Source organism: Podospora pseudopauciseta, chromosome 1, assembly GCF_035222475.1.
Source record: "Podospora pseudopauciseta strain CBS 411.78 chromosome 1, whole genome shotgun sequence".
NCBI lineage: Eukaryota > Fungi > Ascomycota > Sordariomycetes > Sordariales > Podosporaceae > Podospora > Podospora pseudopauciseta.
This window is the reverse complement of record NC_085892.1, coordinates 2,217,390-2,238,854: the sequence shown is the minus strand read 5'-3', so window position 1 is coordinate 2,238,854 and position 21,465 is coordinate 2,217,390. Positions and strand designations below refer to the sequence as shown.

The window sequence follows — 21,465 nt, the reverse complement described above, 5'->3', positions numbered from 1 at the left end:
TGGTAGAGGCAGCACTGAACTGAAGTGTGTGTGTCCCCGGGTGGCGCGACATGGCGACAAGGGGGCGGCTGGTTGACACGCTGGGGTAATATACCGATATATATCACCTGTAGATTAACCCACATGCATTTGGTTGCATGTCAAAGGAGAAAGTTCCAGGTTGTGTGGCCTGTCTTCCTGTCTTGGACACACGGATGATATCCGACCTTTTTCATTTCATGTGCAACAAAAGTTTGAAACTGCCAAACCCCTTTTTTTCTCCCTCCCACGAATTTGTTTTTTTGCTCTTCTCTTCTCCCCCCCTGGTGTTCCTATTTTTGGACACACTTGGGTTTTAATTTGAAGAGACAGAGTTTGTTGCCAATCCGGGCACTCGGTTTCGCGGGTTGCAATTTGGATAAATGGCAAAAGCTCCGCTACACCCAGGACCACCAAAAACACTCTCGCCATCTGTCAACCAGACCACAGAGAGACCCAGCCAGACCTTTCGGCGAACCACGCCGATTGCTATGCTTGTGATGAGAAAGGTGATCTACCAGGGTGTGGCAAAAGGCAAAATGGCGAAAAACACGGTAGACGGGATGAAGCAGCAAGAGAAGGCGAATATCGTAATCGTCAGGTAGTCCTGCCAGTTCAATAGAACCCATCACGATAGTCTTTTTTTTTTTTCCTTGGCCCGGTTCGCACGCATATAAGTAACAGGCTTTGACCTCGTCTTTTTTCTTGACAGCTCAACTCCCAATCATCACTACAGGTATCCAAGCAACAAACAAGCTTAAATCCTCTCCATATCCACTCCCTTACCCCGGATTTTCATCTCCACTATCCCCACACCTTTTCCTCAGATTCACAACCATCACAATGGGCCTCCTCACAACAACACTCACCATCCTCGCCGCCGCCGCCTCGGTAGTTAACGCCGACGCAGCCGCCGCCCCGGCCGCGCCCGCCGCCATCCCCCGCATCACCTCCCTCACCTTCTCCGGCCCCGGCTGCGTCCGCGATCCGAAGCACACCGGCGGCCTCTCCGACCCAACCTTTTCCTTCTCCAACTTTGCCTCCTCCCTCCCCGGCACGACAAAGACCCTCAACTGCCAGGCCCACCTCCAAGCCGCCGGCGCCTCCCCGGGGTGGCAGGTCGCCGTCAAGACCAACATCGTCAAGGGCAACGTCTACCTCACCCCGGGCACATCCTTAGACTACTTCACCACCGTCTTCTTCAGCCAGGACGCCGCCAAGACTGTACGTCCCCTCTCTTATTCACCCTGCAGCAAGACACTGACAGATAGAAACAGGGCACCGCCCGCGGACACATCGCGGCCACGGACAGGACCATCGACCAGGCCGTCACGCTCGTGAGCAACACGGGCGCGAACAAGGTCTGGTCCCCCTGCACGGGTGCCGACGGGTCGATTGGGATTTTGAATGTCAACTTCCGGAGCGCGCTGAACGGGGATGGGAAGGCGTATTTTGAGGCTTTGACTGAGAATTGGGATTTGGAGTGGAGGAAGTGCTAGAGGTTGGGTGCCTTTCTGGAGGGAGGTTGTGTGTGTGTGTGATTTTTGTATGAGCGTTTGTAAATTGTTGGTTAATATCGGATCTTTTCTTTTGTTTTGGGCGTGGGTGGTGCAAATTGTGGTGGGAAGGAAAGAAGGGGGGGTTGGGGGTGGAGGGGTGGAAAAGGGAAAAAGAAAAATATATGGCAGGTGAAAAGATGATTTCGCTGTAGAGAAAGAGATAAAAACTTGATCTTGAATATTTTGCGTGGTGAGGATGCAGGTGGCGGTGGGTGGATCTGCAGTGCAGAGGGTGCGGTGGTCGTAGAAGTGCCTTCGTCAACTCCAGGAATTGATCATGATGGACAGCAGAGAGTGAACTGATGGAGGCATGTTGCTCGAGTCAGGACCGAAGGTTCGATCTGCTGGGACATGTACGCTTCACTGGTTCGACCCCAGTTGGAAGAGGAAGTCTTTTTTGTCATTTTTTTTTGTCTTTCTTACAAAGCTTTGACCGCCTACAGAAGACTTGAATAAAAAAACAAACGAACAAGGCCGTTTTGCAAAACGAGCGTTGACGGCAGGTAGAATGGAGCCGTGGGTAGGGGAGATAAATTGTAACTTTTGGCAGGATAAGCATGATTTATAGCTTGAAGAAGACAAACATCTTTTCCTCTTCAGTTTGGGACCCAGCATTGAACACCTTGTCAAAATAACCCACGGTGACGACTGGTAGTATCGGTTTCAGCGTGAAGATGTAGCCATAGAACAGGCTCTCACCTATATCGTTGAGATGTCGATGTAACGGTGCTGAGTTATGTAGTTTGGTGCTGGTTGTCTGGTTGTTGCCTGGTTGTTGATCTACCTAGGTAAAGAAATGGGTCTCTCTTGAATTTACCATCACAACTCTTATGGCGTGTTAGAGGACAGCCCTTAGCCCCATCTAGCCTACATCGCAAGTCTTGTAGTGTGTTAGAGGGCAGCTCCTAGCCCCCATGTAGCCCAACACACCAGTTCTACAAAACCCAAAAAATGGAAAATGTCACGAGCCCAAGTTGACAGCAATGGGGTATGGTGACTGAGCAGACACTTGCTCCGACCACCCCCCCTTCACACAGCTGCTCCATCCTAATAGCTTCACCAGGAAAAGGGTTTGTTTACTGAAATTTTTTAGATTGTGGGCGGGGATGGTCCATGCTTCGGGTCTACTACAATTCCGCCCTGCATTTACTCTCTCTCTCCCGAGCCTTTTTTGCGTTTTCTTTCCTCCAGAAAGACAACATCATCACCCAACCTCGCCGCCTTCATTTTTACGCACTCGCCCTCCTTTCTCGAGGTTTGTCAATACTCTCGCGCCTTGAGAATAAAGTATACTAGCAGCAAGGTACAGGCGAACCAAAAAAAGATGCCGAAGATGTCGACTCAAAGCACCCCCAGTGGTGAAAAACAAGGCCAGCCAGGTGGTGGCGGGCACCTGGGTTTTGGGCAGTTGAACTGGCCCATCCCGGTCATTCCGGGTGGAACAACTAGCTTTCCCATCCCAAGCCTCGGTATGTCACGTTCCTTTGATGATCTTGTGGTCATCTTGTCTTGTATTAACTTCGAGTCGAACTTTACTAATGTTTTCATCCCATAAACCGGCATTCACGTCCAGATTTTGCCGCTGGACAACCCTCTCGCCCGTGCCGGCGTGATCGTGGTCTTAGTTCCGAACGGAACTACCATGCATATCACCGCCGTGCTGCCGCGAGCTGTCCCCGTCCCCTCGCTGTCTGGGCCCGCGCGAGCATCGCTGCCGTTCACAAACGCAGATGCTCGTCTAAGCTTGAGAAATGTTTGGGAGGCATCTGTTGATGCTCTGCTGGGCTTTGGCAACACTCCCAATGCTGTCAATACTCATAGACGCCCTCAACTTACTTCGGCAGTTACCAAAACCGAGCCCGCCGCTGCACTCCAAGAGCTGCAGAGAAAGAAGGCTGATTTGGAATCCGAAATAACGGTTGTTCAACATGAACTGGCCGAGGATGAGGAAGCATTGAGAAGAGCACTAGGGCCCCCACGACACCAAGATCGGAAAGCTGAACAAGGACATCTTCAAGTTGGTCCCAGCAGAATGCGAAACGAAAGAGAGGGGAGGATGACTGGAGGCAGCAGGAGGAAGAGAGATCCATGAGAGATATGGAGAGGAGAGAGAGCCGATTCGAAACTCATGATCAGGAGACAGCACGCTGGCGGGGTATGGGAGGTGTTGTTAGGTACGCTGTGGCTGGAATTGGGGACTATGGTGGCCCAGGCCTAGGTCGTTCCGGTCATGAAGGGGAAGCAGTCTCATCGCACGGCTCTCGCCACGATTCCGAGCACCACGGCTATGGGATGCACTGTAGTCATCATCAAAACGTTCACCGGGACCATGAAGAACACCAAGCCCGTCAAGCATCCGGGTATGCAAGTTTCCAGCGACTTCGGGGCTCTGAACATAGCAGTCGTATGGCTCTTCCAGGTTCTGGGTTTGCAAGTCGCTATGAGCATCGGCGTCCTGAGCATCGTAGGCACATTGTCTTAAGCAGAACGGTATATGTAGGGTCAGAAACACGAAGGTGGGGACTTTATGGGGATGGGTATCATTGCGCGGGTGTCTTCAGTCTATTATACTAGTTATTGTAGTTTCTTGTAGTTATAACGTATATATTCCATATAATACTAAGGCCTTGTGTGACTAACAGGCACTGTGTAAAGCCAATTGCAAGTTGGAAATTAAATAGGATGTGGAGGAACATAAGGGCTTAGTTGAGCAGATAAATAGGGTAGGATCCAGTATCACCATGTTAAATTGACGCTTCAAATCAATTGCCCGGGTTACTCCAGGTACGGAATCAACATAGGGCGGCGTTAACTTATCAGAGCACTGAGCGCATCATTGGATACCTGAACTGTTTCAGCCTTCCATTAAGAATTATGTAAGGCACAGCTACCTTTTATCATCAAACATGACAATCATTGCCGGTGATCGTCTGCCCTCGGGCCTTTTTCCCTTGAATGGAACCGAGAGGCGTTAAGGTTGAAAAGGCTCTTCCGATTTTAACTTTGTACTGATAGGAAATAGCGGTGACAACGAATCTAGGACACCTTCCTCACACCGCACAACTCCAGGAAGGTGAAATTGAAGGTGGTGTGCAGGCATAGCTTTGCATCCTCCATCATCTGCAAGGCATCTTGGATGGTTGGACAGGAAACAATGAGCAACCAAGAACCCCACGTACCAATCTCTTCCACATCCCGCGAACGTTGCAACTGTTTCTTGGAATGGAGGTGTTGGGGGAGCAGAAGGATGCGAGGGTTTTGAAAAAGATGCATAACGGATGGGTCACATGGAAATGTTCCGCTTGTCTTGGTTTTCGGATATCGTCAGCTTGACAGCTCCCAGTGGTTGGGAGCAAGGGAGCAGCAAGAGGAGCGAGGGTGGCCGGGACGGGGGGCAGGAAAGTGAAGGGTCCGACGGCAGGCAAGAAAAAGCCGGTTTCTCGTGCAGAAGCCACCGGCTTGTACAGCTCGAGATGATCGAAATTGCCCCTTGACCGGTCGTGATTTCTTCGAGTAACACTTGCAGATTATCCTGTCACAAATGCTCAGCCTCCCTTGCTGGACCTGCGGTATTTACTCGCAATCTTTTGTTGTCATTGTCCTGTGTCGAACGGTAATAAGGTGGGCAAGGAGCACGGCGGCGAAGACCCGGGACAAGAGCTCCATGTGTGAAACTGAGGGGCAGCTAGCTCGATGGAAGGATCAGGTAGCTCCAGTCCGACAAGTGGGCAAACTACCCGTGCCTGATGTGTATGAAGCTTCCAAGTTCCATTGGGGGTGGCCATACCTCCAAAGTGTGCGCAGAGAAAGCCAGGCGCGTTCCCAACGGAAGGCCACATCGAGGGTGGCCAGCCACACCGGTGCCCAGGTGGGCGTTTGACGACGTTTGACAACCGATCTCACCATTTCTCAGGGCGGCTCTGCTTGTGCTTTGGATGGAGTAGCTCTCATGAAGGCTGCTCTTTCACAACCGCACGCTATCGAACTCTTCGCCTCTAGACGCGTCCCTTACCCACACAACAGCTGGTGGTGTTGGCTTAATCCTTTTCTGTCCCACCGAGGAAGGAGGCCCAGTGCGACCGAGAATGGTCGTTTGCAGGCTTGCAGCATGCCATACCACCCATCCCAAGGACGTGCTGCATGCTGCATGTAACAGGATCGACAATTCGACAAAACTCTCATGGCCGGCAACAATTGTCCATCTGTGAGCTGACCAGTAACGCGTTCGGATTTCCCGATTTGATGATGGCTGTGTCTAGTAGGGTCGCAACGGCGGTGCTTGTGCCGATGCATCGACGTTCGATATCACGCACACACACACACTTCCCACACTTGCCCGCCGCGACAGACCATCTCGCCATGGGGGCACCCCCATGTTGGATCTGCACCACCATCCAGTTACACATGGCGGGTATTTTTCCCACCATGGCGTTCACGATCCAAAAGGTTCTTTGGAGAAGCATATCGATGATTGCCACAGGCGTGGTGAGCAACGCAACTGACCCTCCCTTACCCTGTCGCCCCCCACCATCAAGATGGCCTAGGCTTGTGACTAGATGTAGGATTCCCGCCAGCTTTTGAGAACTAGAACTTCGTCGAGACCTGCTATAGATGCGAGGTTCTCTCCTGTGCTATCTAGTTCGTGGCAGGCAAGATAAGGTGCCGCCCATCCCGCTGCCCACTCCTTTCCGCAGTATGGTGCATCATCCGCCATCCGACACACCCCCTTTCACCACACCCACGACCTGCCATCTCACCGCTTTCCACCGGTCGATGGCGAAACAGACAACCTCGTATCTGTCAAAAGTTCGAGCACCAGCCTACTTGGCATAAAAAGGTGCCATGGCCTCTCACCAGGCCTTGGTGCTAGTGCTTTCTTCACGGTGGTCTTGGGCTCTTGTCGGCGTGGTTGGCTCTGGTCTCATCAACCCGGGCATCGTGCTTGTCAGTTTTTTCACCCCTCCCAGAAAGCTGCCCCTGAGTCATTTCCAGCTTCCTCTCAATGTCGCCGGCACAGCCTATCAAGTTCAAGCCCCGTCCTGACCGCTTGTTGGAGGCATCAACATTCGTCTCCAACTCGTACCTATCCTCGTCGCCCATTGCACAAGAAATCCTAGCTAGGGACCTTGCAGAATGCTGCGATGACTACGGAACCCACGACTGCCGCTGTGGGCACGACTATGACGATGATGTCGACTTTGAGACCGAGCCCCTGGAGGTGACCAACGCCCAAGGCTCATCCTTTGCACCGAGATCTAGTGGTGTAGCCTATGGCACCTTGAGACCCATCATCACGACTGAGACAGCTGCAAGCTCAGATGTCGCACTCTCTCGTGATGCCGAGAGGAGTCTACTTCGGGACAACCATATCCTCCCTCCCAAGCATCGTCGAGGACTTGCCGAGCCAGCCTGGAAGCAGATGTATCGGCGGATGTTCAGTACCAAAGTACCTCAGAGCGATGAGGTCGGCCCTATCATTTCGGCATCCTCCACAAAAGCCCTCGAGAGCACACCTCTGCTGCAAGACATCTACCTGGACCCGCCGTCCCCGACCGAGAGCGACGAGATCAACCGATGGGAAGCGGCGGTAGCTGCCAATGTCCTCAAAACAACATGGCAGCGCGAAGCCCAAACTCTCACACAATACTCGAGGTCGTTGATCATCACATTCCTTCTACACTACTCGGTCACTGTCACAAGTGTTTTCACTGTGGGCCGCATTGGTCGTCTGGAACTTGGAGCCGTCAGTCTCGCCACCATGACCGCCAACATCACCTGCTACGCCCCAGTTCAAGGCCTCTCAACTTGCCTGGATACGCTCTGTGCCCAAGCCTATGGATCTGGCCACAAACACTTGGTCGGACTGCAGCTTCAGAGAATGACATATCTGTTGTGGATGCTGCTAGTTCCCATTGTTACCCTGTGGTGGTTTTCAGGAAGCGTGCTAGCCTCGATCATTCCGGAGCCCGAGACAGCTGCGCTGGCGGGGCTGTACCTCCGGGTGCTGATTCTCGGGACACCTGGTGTTGCGGCATTCGAGAGCGGCAAGCGCTTCGTGCAGGCTCAGGGTCTGTTTCACGCAACAACCTTTGTTCTTCTCATTGGCGCTTCAGTCAACATCTTTGCCAACTGGTTCTTTGTATGGAAAATGGGATGGGGGTTCACGGGCGCTGCAACAGCCGTCGTCTTCACGCAGAATCTTCTTCCATTCCTGCTTTTCCTCTATGTTCGGTTCATTGAAGGCATGGAGTGCTGGAATGGGCTCACTCGACGAGCATTCAGCAACTGGGGTAAGCAACCTTTGGCACTTTGACCTTCTTACCCCTTTTCGGGGACGACCCACTTGTCCCTCGTCACCAAAACACGCCTTGTACGAATCTTCCATGCTGACCAATCTGAATAGGGCCGATGGTCAAGCTTGCTCTTCCTGGAATGATCATGGTTGAAGCGCAGTATTTTGCCTTTGAGGTTCTCACACTGGCAGCCAGTCAATTCGGCAGTGCTCATCTTGCCGCACAGAGCGTCGTTGTCACGGTGACGTCCACGACATTCAACATCCCCTTTCCGCTTTCCATCGCGGCCTCAACACGCGTGGCAAACCTTATCGGGGCCAGATTAAGTGGCGCTGCGAAGACCAGCGCAAAAGTGGTACGTGCCATCTTTTTTTTTTTTTTTTTTCCCTGTGGCATCGTCAAGGAGCAATAGCTTACATCTCGACAGGCACTCGTGGCTGGATGTCTGGTGGGACTGTTCAACCTCGCCCTGCTCAGCAGCCTCCGATTCAAGATACCGTACCTCTTTACAAATGACGAAGAGGTTGCAGCCATCGTGTCAGAAGTGCTACCCATATGCGCTGTCCTGCAACTGTTTGACGCCCTGGCAGCAATATCACACGGCCTTCTCAGGGGTATCGGGAGGCAGAGCATTGGTAGCTTCACCAACTTGGGTTCGTACTATCTCGTGGCGCTGCCTATCTCGTTCTCGACTGGATGGGTTCTTGGATGGAAACTGGAGGGGCTCTGGTTCGGCATTGCCATTGGCCTAGCAGTGTAAGTTTTCCAATGTGGTCGAGCTTGTCCGCCCAGTGGCTTGGACTAACGAATCACGCAGTGTTTCGAGCGTGGAGCTCTGGTACCTGTACCAGGCTAATTGGGACCATGCTGTGGAAGAGGCGGAGATGAGAATGCGTTCGGATGATGTCTGTCATGGGGAGTTTAAATGAGGGAAAAGCTTTGTGATTTGATGGCCTGTGGCGTTGTGGGTTGACTTTCTCAAGGGGTTGTGTTGATGACGCCTGCAAATGCTGCCTTACTGCTCTTTGGGCTTTGATAGAAATCTTGGAGTTCCTGAATTTCTTCATCTACCTAACGTGCTGAACAAGGATTCTGTTGAACAACCTCAAACTTATTTTGAAACATGTGAACCCATCCTCACAGATCCAGACATGTAAGCCATCACACCAAGCTACCCTATCAATTATCCACTCAAAAACATCTCAAGAAAAGCCGCCATCAAAGACAACCCAACCCCCATCTGCAAAGCCGCATTACCACCCATGGGCACAGCCCCAGCAGTGAAAACAGTCGAAGCAGTCGGGGAAGGGATCGCCCCGGTGCCAGAAGGAAGCGGCACCGTCGAGTTTGACGGCTTGCAGGGGTCAAGCGAGCTCCCAATCTGCACCGCAAAGAGCCCCGACTTTGACCCACCAGCCGACGAGACTTCAATGGTGTAATTCCCAGTCGAGAACGCGGTGTACTCCAGCAGCGCGATCCCAGTTGTGGTGTCTGTGACAGCAGATTTGATCTCACTCGTCTGACCCGCTTGCTTCAACGTGGCCTTGAGGGGGATATTGTCGATGGCTGTGACAGTGACATTGAACGCCTCGCCGCTCTGGGCAGCGTAGGAAAAGGTGGTGAGGCTTGTCTGGGAGAGCATCCCCGCTGTTTTGAGACCAGGTAACAGGGGAACGCTGCCTGTCTGCGGGGGTCCGACTAGCCCGTTGAGGAGGGCTTGGGCGACGAGCTTGGAGGTGTCTTCTGCTGTGTTTACTGTTGTGAAGGTGCCGCCCGAGCTGAGGATGGCGGAGGTGATGCGGGAGTCTTGCTCCTCCGCGTCGACGGAGAGGAAGCCGAAGGACACGCGGATGCCGGCTTGTTGGGCGCGGTTGATGGAGTCGATCGTGTCTGAGATGAGGGAGGGGGGGTCGTCGGCTCCGTCGGTGAGGACGAAGATGCCGGCGGCGTCGGGCTTGTTGCCGCTTCTTGTAAGTTCGTCGAGGGCGGCGGAGATGCCGCCGCCGATGAAGGTCCCGCCGTTGGCGGGGATGCCGTCGATTGTGGCTCCTGCACCGCTGGGGTCACCGAGGGGGTAGAGGACCTCGGCTGTCTCGTTGAACTGGACGATGGTGACTTGGTCGGCGGTTTGACCGGTGGTTGTGCCGGAGGATGGAATCAGCTTTCCGACGAGGAGCTTGGCGGCTTGGAGACGGAGGTTGCTCGGGTCGGTGTCCTCCATTGAACCGGACCTATCGATGACAACCCCGATCTTCCGGCCGCCGTTTGTGGCCTCTATTTTGCCAAAGAGGGGTTCGCATGTTGAGTTCTGTGGAGGAGGAATGGTGACTCTCGCACTGATCTGCCTTGTCAGTGCGAGGATGGTGGCCAGGGAGGCTAATTTGGGGAATGCTAGATGCCTTGGACAAAGTTAGCTGAGTAGAGCAGTGGTGGACGTCATAGCTTTCGTACATGTCTCAAGTGTTTGATATTAACGAATGTCACACAGGTTGCCGAAAGAAAAGTCAGTAAAGAAAGAAAGATGAAGGGTATGTGGTTTCAAACTGTTGGGTTAGGCTTGAACCTCTGCTCCAGATCGACGATAGGAAAAAAGGGAATCACACAATATATACACGCCAAACATCGTTAGTGCTTGGAACCCCAGCCTATCCAATGCACTACCCACTATCTACATGCCTAGGCCTCCAGCTCGCGTTGCACATCAAGGCTGGCGTCCAGCGCCTCATATGAAGCCCTTTACGTTGCTGGCACCTATCCTCCAGTCACAAGTGATTGTCGTATGCTGGTTGGCCTGCTTAAGCGGTTTGGTGTGGGAGCTGGCCTTCAGCCGCCTCTAACTCCGAAGACGTTACACCAGAGCTCATGACGAGTCACCCAAGAATCCGTTCTTATTCGAGGAGAGTTGCCGACGGCTGTTATCCTTTCATGGCAGTGTCAGACTGTCTGCAAGCCACACAGAGAATAGCCCAGGCACGATTGCCAGACATTGAGCCAAGCATGGGAGACGTGGCTTGAAGTCGATAATTATGGAACGACCGCTTCTGTTCACTGCGGTCTCAGTTAGACTTGGTTATGTAAGTTATGAATCAGTACCTGATGGAGTTGTGATGAAACCAAAAAACAAAGTCAGGTTGCGACCCAAGGCGTTCAGATGCCAGGTACTGAGCCTGTCAAGTCGGAGAACAGAGCGGCTGAGGCGCAAGAATGCCACCGAAGCCTGTGTACTGGACTTCATGGCCTCTGCCGTTTCTAGATCTCTGTCTCGTCTGGACCTCATCAACTTAAGTATCTGCCCACGCTGAGTGACCCTGCCCACAAGGTAAAAGTGGCAATGGTGGTTGGAACGACACATGCCCAATACACCTAGAACTTGTCTGGCTCGTCCCATCCCAACGACGGAATCGAAAACAAGGCGGCGAGAAACGTTGCCGGAAGAAAAGCCATGGTCAAAATGGCAACTGTTTTCATCGACGAGCGTCCCTACTGGCCGCTTCGGGGAGCGCTCTGCTGGCATCGGCGATCTTCATGTTGGATGCTGAGTCTTCATGGGTGAGGGAGGCGAAGAGCTCGGCCGAGACAAATAGAAGAGGTTAGCTTCATCTCAGTTGGTATGTCCTAGCGGTTGACTGCTGGGTTCACTCACCACTTCTGACTGGTTTCAACTGCGGTTGTCGAGATACTGGCACTGCTTTCCCGCGCTCTCTACCTGGCGACGAAGAAGCACCACTGCCGAAAGGACACTGAGGCTCGTCTTACCCCTGGGGCCTGTTGCACCTTGCTGTACAAGGTGATCAAGCAGAGTCAACACAATTTCCACTTGCTTGGAAGCGTTTTGATGATGATGTCGCACGTCGCCACCATTTTCTGTGCTATAGCCATTGGGTTTTGCCCATCCATGGGCGTTTCAAGGTCAGGTTTATGCACCGAGTCGCCATGGCCAGTAAATTGAATAACATGCCGGACCCTGTGAAGACTGTTGACCAAGTCCTCCTCTATCCATGAATATGTGTAGACAGCTAGGACGAATGGCAGTGAGAGTGCGGAACAAAATTCCCCTTTGAAGAATTCCAGGCAGTCAAGAAGTCTGAGCGAGATGGGTTTGCCAATTGTTAGGGGCGGTTTCCGGCCCTCAAGATCCTCGGGCTGGACATTGAAACAGTCAGGAAGATTGATCGGAATAGAATATGCTGGAGATCTTGATCACTAGAGAGCGATACATGTCCTATTGTATTCATTGGGATACAAATGAGTCTCTGAATAGGGGTATTAGCGTCCGGGGCCATTGCTGAACATCGTCGGAGAAGTAGCTTAGCAAGGCGCGGAGCTCGATGTCGTTGTATGCGAGTTCTTCCTGACCGTTTCCTGATGGTGTTATTCGAAGAGCCCGGAATCGTTCCTCAGGTCTTGGAGACCGGTATTACATCCCCAGAGGTTGTTATGTGATCGCCGTCATCCGTAGCCCCTCCATGACGAAGTGCTGGGACCGCCAGTATTGACAAAGAATGCTGACAACGTTAGAAATTGCAAGTTCTTCGTGAGAGAGATGGAAGGCGAGCATTTGTCCTTTGACCATTGGAGGGCAAAAGAGCGGGGTTTGTCAGCACACACTGGTGAATTTCTCAGCCGATTGGAGAGACTTGACAAGTGCAGTGCGAGACCACACTGTTTGGCACAACCCCAGGTGGCACGACGCCAAAAGGTGCCCAATCAAGCCTTTTATACTTCTTTCAGTGCTACGCTCTTCCAGTAGCAAGTGGTCTGGCACAGCACTGAGACATGTGAAATTGTTATTAGAAGATGGATGGTCGTCCGTATAATCACACAACACAATGGCTCTCTCAATCCTCATCGTTTCGGACCATATGCCCTATTAAAATTGCATTCAACTTTTTAAAAGATTAATATAAGCAAACGCTACTGAGGGATTGTAGTTTGGTTACAGGGTTCAAATCACTAGGCAAGTGAAGTCACAAATAAGGAGGAACGCCAGGATGTTTATATTGTTAAAGTCAAAGTTACTAATTTTTAGCAAGATCATGCTTGTGAAGTAACTGATGTAAACCAAGCTCGGGCTTATATACTCTAGTATACTAAGACTGGTTGTATACGCATCCATCGTTATCTTTGCAAAGAAATGGACCGCGAAGAGCTAATCAAGGATTTAGATAACGTGTAGAGATATATACCGCCTGGCCTACCCTGTGGGTAGGATGTCCTTTTGGTTCCACATAACGGTCGTGATATGATATTTGTGGGCTTTTGGGAGGAGGTTTTTGGCAGTGCTGGCGTTGGTTTTCTTTCCCGACACATCGCGTATACCATTTCTCGACACATCACCACATACACACTCATTTACGGTGGTTCATTTCTTGGAATTCACTTTCCGGCGTGCGGTGCCCGCCTTGGTAGGAAAGGGGGACTATTGTAGGGTTGGAAAGTAGAGCACGGTTGCGGATGGTATTTCATGGGCTTTGCTGAAGTTTGGTAGTTACACAGTTTTAACAATACACGCCACCTTCTCCTCCTCAATTTAATAATGTCTTGGTTGGTAATAAGACCCAACTAATGGACCACATCCACTTGTGCCTCCTCGTTATCGAACGTGCTGGGAGGGGTTCTCTGACTGTCTGTTAACCGAAGTGAATTCCTGATCTTCAGTCTCAAACGCTCTCAAACATGTGAAGGAAAGCCGAAATCGCGATAGCTGGGACGACTTCGGCGCGCGAGGAGCCGGCAAAAAAGCTTGCAAAAATGCAGGTGAACATGGCTTGAAACCAGTTTGGTGCGTGGGGAGGCGGAAGCATGTGTGGGGCGATACGTGGGGAATGGTGGAGGACGGCGTTTTATAGGCTTTGCTGAGCTTTGGAGGATGATTCTTCTTCTTCACAATACAACGCTTTCCTCCCCGATTTTGATGCTATATTGCCTGGTGATTCGAGCCCATGCCAATGGACCACACATGCTCACGAACGTGCTCATAGTCATCGCTTGTAAACCACTTCAGCTCGCTCGCCGGCGGTGAAAATTCATCTCGGCATGGCAATGACAAAGTTGCATAATCAAATTCTATCACGACATACAACCTTAGGTATCTTGACTTTCGGTTCCCCTTGAAAAAATTGTATGTATGACTACCAGTTAAGGTACTACACTACCAGTTCCCCAATCTTCAACACCCCGAATGGCACCCCCTCTCTTCCGGCTTCAATACTCAAATCTCCTGAAGAACTCCCTCTCAGCCTCTTGACGCCTTCTCTCCTTCCTGTCCTCCCTCTCCCACTTCGTGTCCCACCTCTCCATCCTACGGAGCACCCGGCTGTACTTTCTATCCATCTCAGCGGTCTTCTCCTCTTGCTCTTCCTCAACACGCGGGCCCAGAGACCGAAGCCTCTCAGTCATAACGCGACGGCCTACCCATCCGGAATCGCCCTCGAAATTACCATCGTGGGAGCTCGCAGCACCGCCCTGTCTAGTGTTGTGGATGGCCTCAGACTCCAAACCCCTCAACTTGGCCTCGTCGCGGTCGATACGGCCGAGACACTCTTCTTCCTTGCGCCGAAGGATCCAGGGTGGCAATCGACGAATATTGCTCTTGAGGATTCTCAGGCACCTTTGTTCTTGCAAGAGGGCGTCCTTCAGGATGGTGATCTTGGTGTGGAGCGGGGCAATGGGGGGATCTCGACGGAGGTTTAACATGGCCCTTGGAGCGGCGGGGGGCGGGTGGCTGAAGACCGGAGGGGTATTAAAGTCGGTGGTGATGTTGGTGCCGGTGCCGTTGATGGAGGGGTTCCGGTTAGACCTGGATATGGCCTTTGGGGATGTGGGAGGAGGGCGAGTAAAGGTAGGGCCGGGGCCAGAGATATTGCTAGAGGCGTGGCCTTGGAATTGTTGTTTATTCATGTTGCCCTTGTTTGCTTGTTTGCCAGAGGTAGGAGGTTGTCTTGTCGAATGCCGAAGAAAGAAGACTGCGGAGGGCAAAGCAGTATTATGAAAGAACATAAAAAGGAAAACAATAGAGTAGTTTATAGCCTGGTGCCCGGGTAAGCGGGTCTACGATGGCATTAGGGCTCATGAATTCCTGGATTGTCAGGCCTCTTCAATGGAGTTGCTCATATAAAAGTAGACCTGAAAGCCGAAATCGGGACTGATTACTAGGCGAAGAGTGCTTGTCCGGATGGTTACTTCTTTCGTTGAACATTTGCTATCACGTTTTCATGCGGGCAATGAATTTCAATATCTTGTGAAAGGGGGCTTTCTTGGTTGAGGGCTTCCAGAAGCACCATCCGTTCGCGGCTCTGCAAGCCTCTTCGATACGAAACCTTGAACGTTTTTTCCTTTATCTTTTTACAGTGGGCACGTCTACTGTTTAGTGTCTCTTGCGTTGGCTTTGGCGTTTCTTTATGAAAAAAACCTAAGGAAAACTTACACTACTTACGTCTTCAATACAAGATGCACTCAGTGACACAAATGAGCAAAATCACATACATGAAATGATGTTGACCCGCTATTCGGCTACTCCTTTATACTCTATGTTATCAGTGACAGCCTTGGCACTTATTGGGACATTGGACCAAATAAGAAAGTGGCGGTACCTTCCGAAGCCCATTGTATACATCATCAATATACATAATACTAAGATACCCAAAGTATCCTTTCACTATAAATTTCGCAGAGAGCTTCTCTTTGCAAAGCGTTCCCACAGCCTCACAACATATCATTACTCTTCCAACAAAACATCCGACAACATGGCACCAAACCCTTCTAGTATGGCAAATCATTGATACCCTCCTCCCAATTTTCCGGTTTTCTCTTCTCATGATCCATATCAAAAACATTTCTCATGTCATGCGCCCCAAACAAAACCATGTCCTGCTTGTTTCTCGCCTGAAGCAACATATCATTCTTTTCTAACTGCTCAAATGTGGACTCCTCTCTGCCCTCGACAGAAGGCATGACCTCAGCCTCCCCAGCATCCCGACTCTGCTCAGTGAAGAACCTATATCTCTGAGCTCTGGTAGTTCCCATCGATCGATCCTGCCTGTGGGGCCCGCCTGGTATCCCCCTCGGAGGCGGCCCTTGGGTGGTATAGTGGTGGGGTGGAGGTATTGACGGCTGAGCATCAGATATAACCAGTCCCCATCCCTTGGTAGAGCCTGGTTGGGCCCCGGACAACTTATCAGCTTAAAAACTCGAGCTCTTACAACGCGAGCCTAGCAAGCCGAAGCCTGGTGCGAGATTCGGGCTTTTGGCCAGTGAGGACGCTCCATGGTAGAGCCTTGGCGGTGCTTTCGAGGTTGTTGAGATCAACGTTCCTCGTTCCCAACTGTCCTCTTTCCCAACTATCCTCTGCTTGCTGGCAATTCTTTGTTCAAGAAAGCCTGCTCCATACGAATCACCATAAGGAGGCTCTTTCGACATGACAGGTTCATAGAGACTCCGGCTGTGGTGCGGAGCGCGATCATCCCGAAAACCACGATGAGTTGGGCTCCGCTCTCTCGATCGTGATGGTTGCTGGTGACGGCCCATACTCTCAACACCTGCGGGGCCTTCCTGTGGAGACCGGCTCCGAGCTCGATTGATGCGAAAACCACCCCTCACTCCGCGTTTCGTGACACGAGTGATACCGGTCAACCCCTGGTCGCCTGGGGTTGGCGACTGTATATCTGGCTTGGGACGAATCTCCCCTGGCGAGAGTGCGGAGTTGGACTTGTGGAGCGCTTCTCCATTCTTCTTGGGTTGGGCGAGGTGCGGCGGTAGAGGCGATGGAAAGGCAATGATCTCCACCGCCGGCGGGACCAGACCACGGCCAACAGCCGATCAAGTCAAATTATTTACCAGAGGGGTGATCTGAACTTGGATGCCGACTTCGGAAATGGGAAAACTGGTCGTGGAGCCAGGGAAGATTTGAATTGTCCACTCCAGTGGCTCTGGACTCTGTCCATTCGAACTGGTCCATGACGTTGCGGTGGCGGTCACTCCGACTTCCAACCTCGCTGAGAGGGGTTTCAGCAGTTCTCTCCGACACCTCGACCTCTTTTGTAAAGCAATAAAGGTCGTAATAGGTCGATGTTTGGGGGTCAGAGGTGGGAGGTCGACGGGGAAATGTGAGGTAGAGCAACGGGCAAACAAGACTCGGCCGACTGCAGGAAGATGATGGAGTGGGTAGGTAAGTAGAGGGAAAATGTGGACCGAAGAAAGCGGAATTATTGGTGGGCCAGGCAAAAACTCGAAAGCACGAAGGTCGATACTCACTGGAGCGCTACGTTTTTGTTGCGGGTGAGCGTTGACCGGCTAGTTAGGAGCAAGCTTGCTCTGCGAGCACTCTCAACTCAGCGGGCCATCACTTCTATACCCCGAACATTGCCATGAAATGGCCTTCTCGGCATTATCCATCTTACCTATCTTCAGTTTTCTAACGCCCCTACAACTTCCGATCCACATCTCCATGCCCCGTCTGTTTCCAGTCCTGAGTTGTTTGAGTCCCGTGCTTGGTTGGCAACAAAGAGATAATTGAAAAGTATGTCCCTCCCCGACGCTTTGAATGTTCAGGACACGCCCTACATCTCAAGCAGCGTAGGTAGGTAGGTATGATTTCTATCTCATGGATACCTAACATGTCGTTCATTGCCGGTCGGGCTGATTCCGGTCATCATTAACCCCAACCCTTCATTCAACGGGGCATTGCGAATTCCTATTGCAGGCGCCATCAGGAAGATCATGAAGTTCCGAAATAGACTGACAGCCTGCAGTGTATACTACTTACTACAACACGCAAAGTGAGACATCAACACTTTTTCGCCCAAAACTTCAATATCCCCTTGCCGATGGGGAATTATCCTGCTCATTTTATCGATGCAGCCGCAGCATAATCACAGCACCTATCGTGCAAAGACGAAGCCAAGATCACCAACCAGCCACCTGAGCCACTGGGCTGCATGCGCCCAGAGTGTTGGGACCGTTCGGGGCCCCGGATAGCCCTGCCGCAGGCATGTTTTACCGCCCCACTATCGGGCAGATGTCCGATTCCTATGGGCTGCGGTTCATTGGACGACCCGGAGTTGCAGAGACAGTGTCTCGCAGAGATGTGGGGGACCAAAAACCCCAAGGGGAAACACGGGGGGAGGTACAGTACATTTGGGGATGTCGCGCTGCTTTTTCACCTGTCTCGTGGGAATTGGGGAGAAGGGAGGGATGGCTATTGGTCTGCGTACGAGATCTGGGGGAAGGGGTTGCAAGCCACCTCGTGCTGGGGGGACATGGATGCATGGAGCTATGGGATCGCGCGTGGTTCTGGCGGGCATTCCGCAAAAGTCTATACATGATGGCAGCACGGACAGTCACCCGTACCGAACAACTGGGACATGGCACGGATAACTGGCGTGACTGGTTAAGCCTAATGGCTCGTGGGGGAAATGAGGCTGTCATGATGAGCTCCTTGCCAACAACTAAGGTAGGTAAAAGTCCATGATTGTGAGCCACGTCAAGACCACGCCATCGCGAATATCTCGATATCCCTGACCTGCTTTATCCTCAACTCCGAGCTACCACCGCCACACAGCTGGAAAGCATAGACCAATTCCTCAGAACCTGTTCCCACGTGGGGAAGCCCGGCAGCTGAACGGCAGTGGTAGTGTATGTACAGCCCTCGACGCCACGCCCGAAGGCATGCCTCTCGCTCCCCTGCCAAGACCAAACTCCTGGCGGGAGACGCCCACCCCATCACGACAGCGTCAACCGGGAACAGCTCCCAGGTCCCAGCTCGACCCAGAACGCTGGGTCACTCGGCACACTGCTGGTCACTTACACGGATGAACCCTGCTGCCGATCTTCTTGACGTTTTGTCTTGGCACGAGTGGTTACATCATCGCTTTCTGTTAGGCTGTCTCTGGTCTTGGTGTTGTCACAAGTTTGCAATACTTATTCCGGTGTCCAAAGGTGGCTCGTTATTCTTTCATGTCTGATCATCATTCATGTCCTCGTTACTGGTTTTCTGTGATAATTATATAGTAATACAGGGTTCGAACACAAAGGGGCCCTCAGTAATAACCCCTCGCGTCCAACCTCTCAGCCTTCTTCACAGCTTCCTTCAGTTGCCTGTGTTCCCTCGCAGCTGCTTCTCTCATCAAGGCAAGGTTCTCTTGCAATTTCTGTGTCTCCCGCTCTAATGCACCACGCTCGTGGTTCAATAGCAGGAGCCGTCTTTGCGACATGACCATGGCCTCGTTCTTGCACCTCTCCCATGCTTCGCGTTGCACCTTGGCTGAAGCCTCCCGGGGGTCGACATCGGGAGGAAAGATGCCCAGAAATGGTGGTGGTGGCTTGCTGTTGTAACTTGAGGTGGATTTCGTGGACGGAGCGGGAGATTTTCTTTTTGTTCCCCGGAATTTGGATGAGGCTTCTGTGCCCTTCTTGGAGGGTTTGGTGACGGCGGCCTTTCCTTTGCCTTTGCCTTTAGGTTCTGAAACTGGGGCTACGCTGCTAGCGGCGGGCGAGGCCGACTCCCGAGTGTCAAAGGAGCTCTGGGATGGGAAAGGGGCGGTGGAGGTGGCCGAGTGAGGTTCGTAGTCGCTGGGTGTCTTGTGGTTGAAGATGTAGTTGTTAAATGATGGGGCTTCTGACAGGGGAGACGGCACCGGCTGGATCTGTTCGTTTGACATCCAGGTTCCTGAAGCGTAGCCGGTGTCTTGTGATGGTATCGAGCTCCACTCTGCGTCTTGTCCTTGATATCCAACGGGAGATGCGGACGACGGCTGGGAGAAGCCTCCAGCAGGCTGCTCTTGCATGGGCCAGACGACGTCATCGGATGTTTGGAACATTGTTGGCATGTCGTAGGTTGTCATCGGGTGCTGTAGTTCATCGTGCCACATTCCGTCGAACTGTGCGGCGGGATTCGATGCTGGAAACGTCGGGGGGAAGCTTGGCCTGTTGGACCACTGGCCAAAGGCAAAGGCGTCCTGGGGATATGTTTGATACATTGGAGCCTGGTTACGAGACAAGTCAGACTCTTTTCCCAAAACACGGCGAATAGCCCGGCCAACCCATTCGCTGGCTAAATGAGCCCGCGGGAGCAAAATTACCTCCATGTTTGCGGCCAGCTGTCTGTTGTTTGATGAAGTGGAAGATGAAGTTGAAAGCTCGTTGTGTTCCATCACCACTATTTGTGTGGTGCTGGTGTTGTTGATATCGCTTAGGGGACCGTGACGTAGAAGGGGGGTAGAGGTACGTCGGTGGTACAATTCACCCCTGGCTTATGACGCAGTGTTGCAGAGGATTGGTGAAGATCGTCAACCGGCATCAATGATAAGACGGGATCCAACACAGTGGGGAGGCCCCCTCCCTTTTAAAGATGAAAACTGAGAAGGGCATCAACAAACATGTTCCATTCTCCCCCCCCCCGCCCAACAGACCGAGCCGAAAAGTGCCATATTGATGGAAGTAGATGTCGGTTCTGATGGCGAAGGGCTGTCAGGGATGCAGGCGGAGGAGGTGCCTGTTCCTGTCTTCGGTGCAGTACCGAAACCTACATCTCCGTAAGGTGTCAGCGATGCGATTGGCCAGCCCTGGACTTGGCGCTGGCGGTCATGCCGTTGCTTGTCGTTGCTGGTGGCGCTGAATTCCGCGGGACTGGGACCTCACGGACATGCGACGGGGAATGGCACGCGCGCCAAGGGGTTCAGCTGTCATCTGGTCTCTGCTGCTTCTGTTGTCTCCCCGCATCGGCCAGAGCTCCGGTTGGCATTTGCCCTGACCAGATTGGCGACAGTCAGGGGTGTCTCATGCACACCACATGCAAGCGTGCTGCAAGGAGGCGTTCTAGATCGGTCGACGACTTCCCCCTTCTCCGCTGGGACAACAAAAATTCCCATCACCAATATTTGCTGCCGGGTTACGCTCCGAAGGTCATCGGATGGTACGATGAATTGATGAATTGTCGGTCAGCGGCTTTCTGATGGGCCCATGATGATGAGTGATCTTGGTGGGTGATGAATGCCACTCCCGTTCGGCGCCCCCTTCCGGCCTCGTGGTACCCCTGGATGGCGCTGTTGTCTAGTGTACCCGCCCGCCCAACCACTCCCTCGGGTCAGCACTTTGGATCATTCGCTAAGTCTTACCCTATCTAATCCTCTACTTGCCACGATATGCAGTAGCCATGTCGATATCACCGGTATTTGATGTTCAGCCGCGGCCACGCACCACACTTGTGTTCTTCTAGCGTACTCGTCAAGTTCCGAGATCGCGTGGTGCTTGAAACAAATGCTGAGCTTCTTCCAACATCTAGTGATTGGGTAGCCTTTAGGGTCTGGATGATGAGACGATTCTGAGACAGGAATAAAGATCATAATATGAACTTCGTGATGATATAATTCATGATATGAAAAATATGCCAAAGTCGAGTGGTAGAGCCTCATTCAGACTTCGGCCCAACTCAAACAACAAACACGTTGGTGACAGCCTATCCAGAGCTCCTGCCCCTTCGCTGCCACGAATAGTGGCCTCCATGGACTTTACTTTGAATCGATATTAACTGTGTACTCTACCTTGATGACCGATGAAAGGAGCCTCGGGGACCACCTCACTTAACACCATATGTGGTT

General features: G+C 52.2%; 6 protein-coding genes across 6 annotated transcripts; 3 read left to right on the top strand and 3 right to left on the bottom strand.

Annotated features, from left to right (window-relative positions):
• Nucleotides 1–179: 179 nt before the first annotated feature.
• QC763_106040 (uncharacterized protein) lies at nucleotides 180–1,885 on the top strand. Its single transcript, XM_062907175.1, has 2 exons — nucleotides 180–1,242; nucleotides 1,296–1,885. Exons 1-2 carry the CDS (start codon nucleotides 862–864, stop codon nucleotides 1,515–1,517), a joined length of 603 nt encoding a protein of 200 aa, XP_062770101.1. The 5' UTR covers nucleotides 180–861; the 3' UTR covers nucleotides 1,518–1,885.
• Nucleotides 1,886–4,613: 2,728 nt separating this feature from the next.
• QC763_106030 (uncharacterized protein) lies at nucleotides 4,614–4,850 on the bottom strand (the record flags this gene model as incomplete). Its single annotated transcript, XM_062907174.1, has 1 exon — nucleotides 4,614–4,850. One exon carries the CDS (start codon nucleotides 4,848–4,850, stop codon nucleotides 4,614–4,616), a length of 237 nt encoding a protein of 78 aa, XP_062770100.1.
• A 470-nt stretch (nucleotides 4,851–5,320) lies between these two features.
• QC763_106020 (uncharacterized protein) lies at nucleotides 5,321–8,799 on the top strand (the record flags this gene model as incomplete). Its single annotated transcript, XM_062907173.1, has 4 exons — nucleotides 5,321–7,867; nucleotides 7,981–8,225; nucleotides 8,298–8,626; nucleotides 8,688–8,799. The coding sequence occupies exons 1-4, from the start codon at nucleotides 6,580–6,582 to the stop codon at nucleotides 8,797–8,799; spliced, it is 1,974 nt and encodes a 657-aa protein (XP_062770099.1). The 5' UTR covers nucleotides 5,321–6,579.
• A 78-nt stretch (nucleotides 8,800–8,877) lies between these two features.
• Nucleotides 8,878–9,345, top strand: QC763_106015 (uncharacterized protein; the record flags this gene model as incomplete). The annotated part of the gene is made up of 2 exons (XM_062907172.1): nucleotides 8,878–9,023; nucleotides 9,078–9,345. 2 exons carry the CDS (start codon nucleotides 8,878–8,880, stop codon nucleotides 9,307–9,309), a joined length of 378 nt encoding a protein of 125 aa, XP_062770098.1. The 3' UTR covers nucleotides 9,310–9,345.
• Nucleotides 9,346–14,074: 4,729 nt separating this feature from the next.
• On the bottom strand, nucleotides 14,075–14,770 carry QC763_106014 (uncharacterized protein; the record flags this gene model as incomplete). The annotated part of the gene is made up of 1 exon (XM_062907171.1): nucleotides 14,075–14,770. One exon carries the CDS (start codon nucleotides 14,768–14,770, stop codon nucleotides 14,075–14,077), a length of 696 nt encoding a protein of 231 aa, XP_062770097.1.
• A 4,022-nt stretch (nucleotides 14,771–18,792) lies between these two features.
• QC763_106010 (uncharacterized protein) lies at nucleotides 18,793–20,913 on the bottom strand. Its single transcript, XM_062907170.1, has 2 exons — nucleotides 19,948–20,913; nucleotides 18,793–19,851 (listed from the first exon to the last, which is right to left on the bottom strand). Exons 1-2 carry the CDS (start codon nucleotides 20,017–20,019, stop codon nucleotides 18,907–18,909), a joined length of 1,017 nt encoding a protein of 338 aa, XP_062770096.1. The 5' UTR covers nucleotides 20,020–20,913; the 3' UTR covers nucleotides 18,793–18,906.
• Nucleotides 20,914–21,465: the final 552 nt, after the last annotated feature.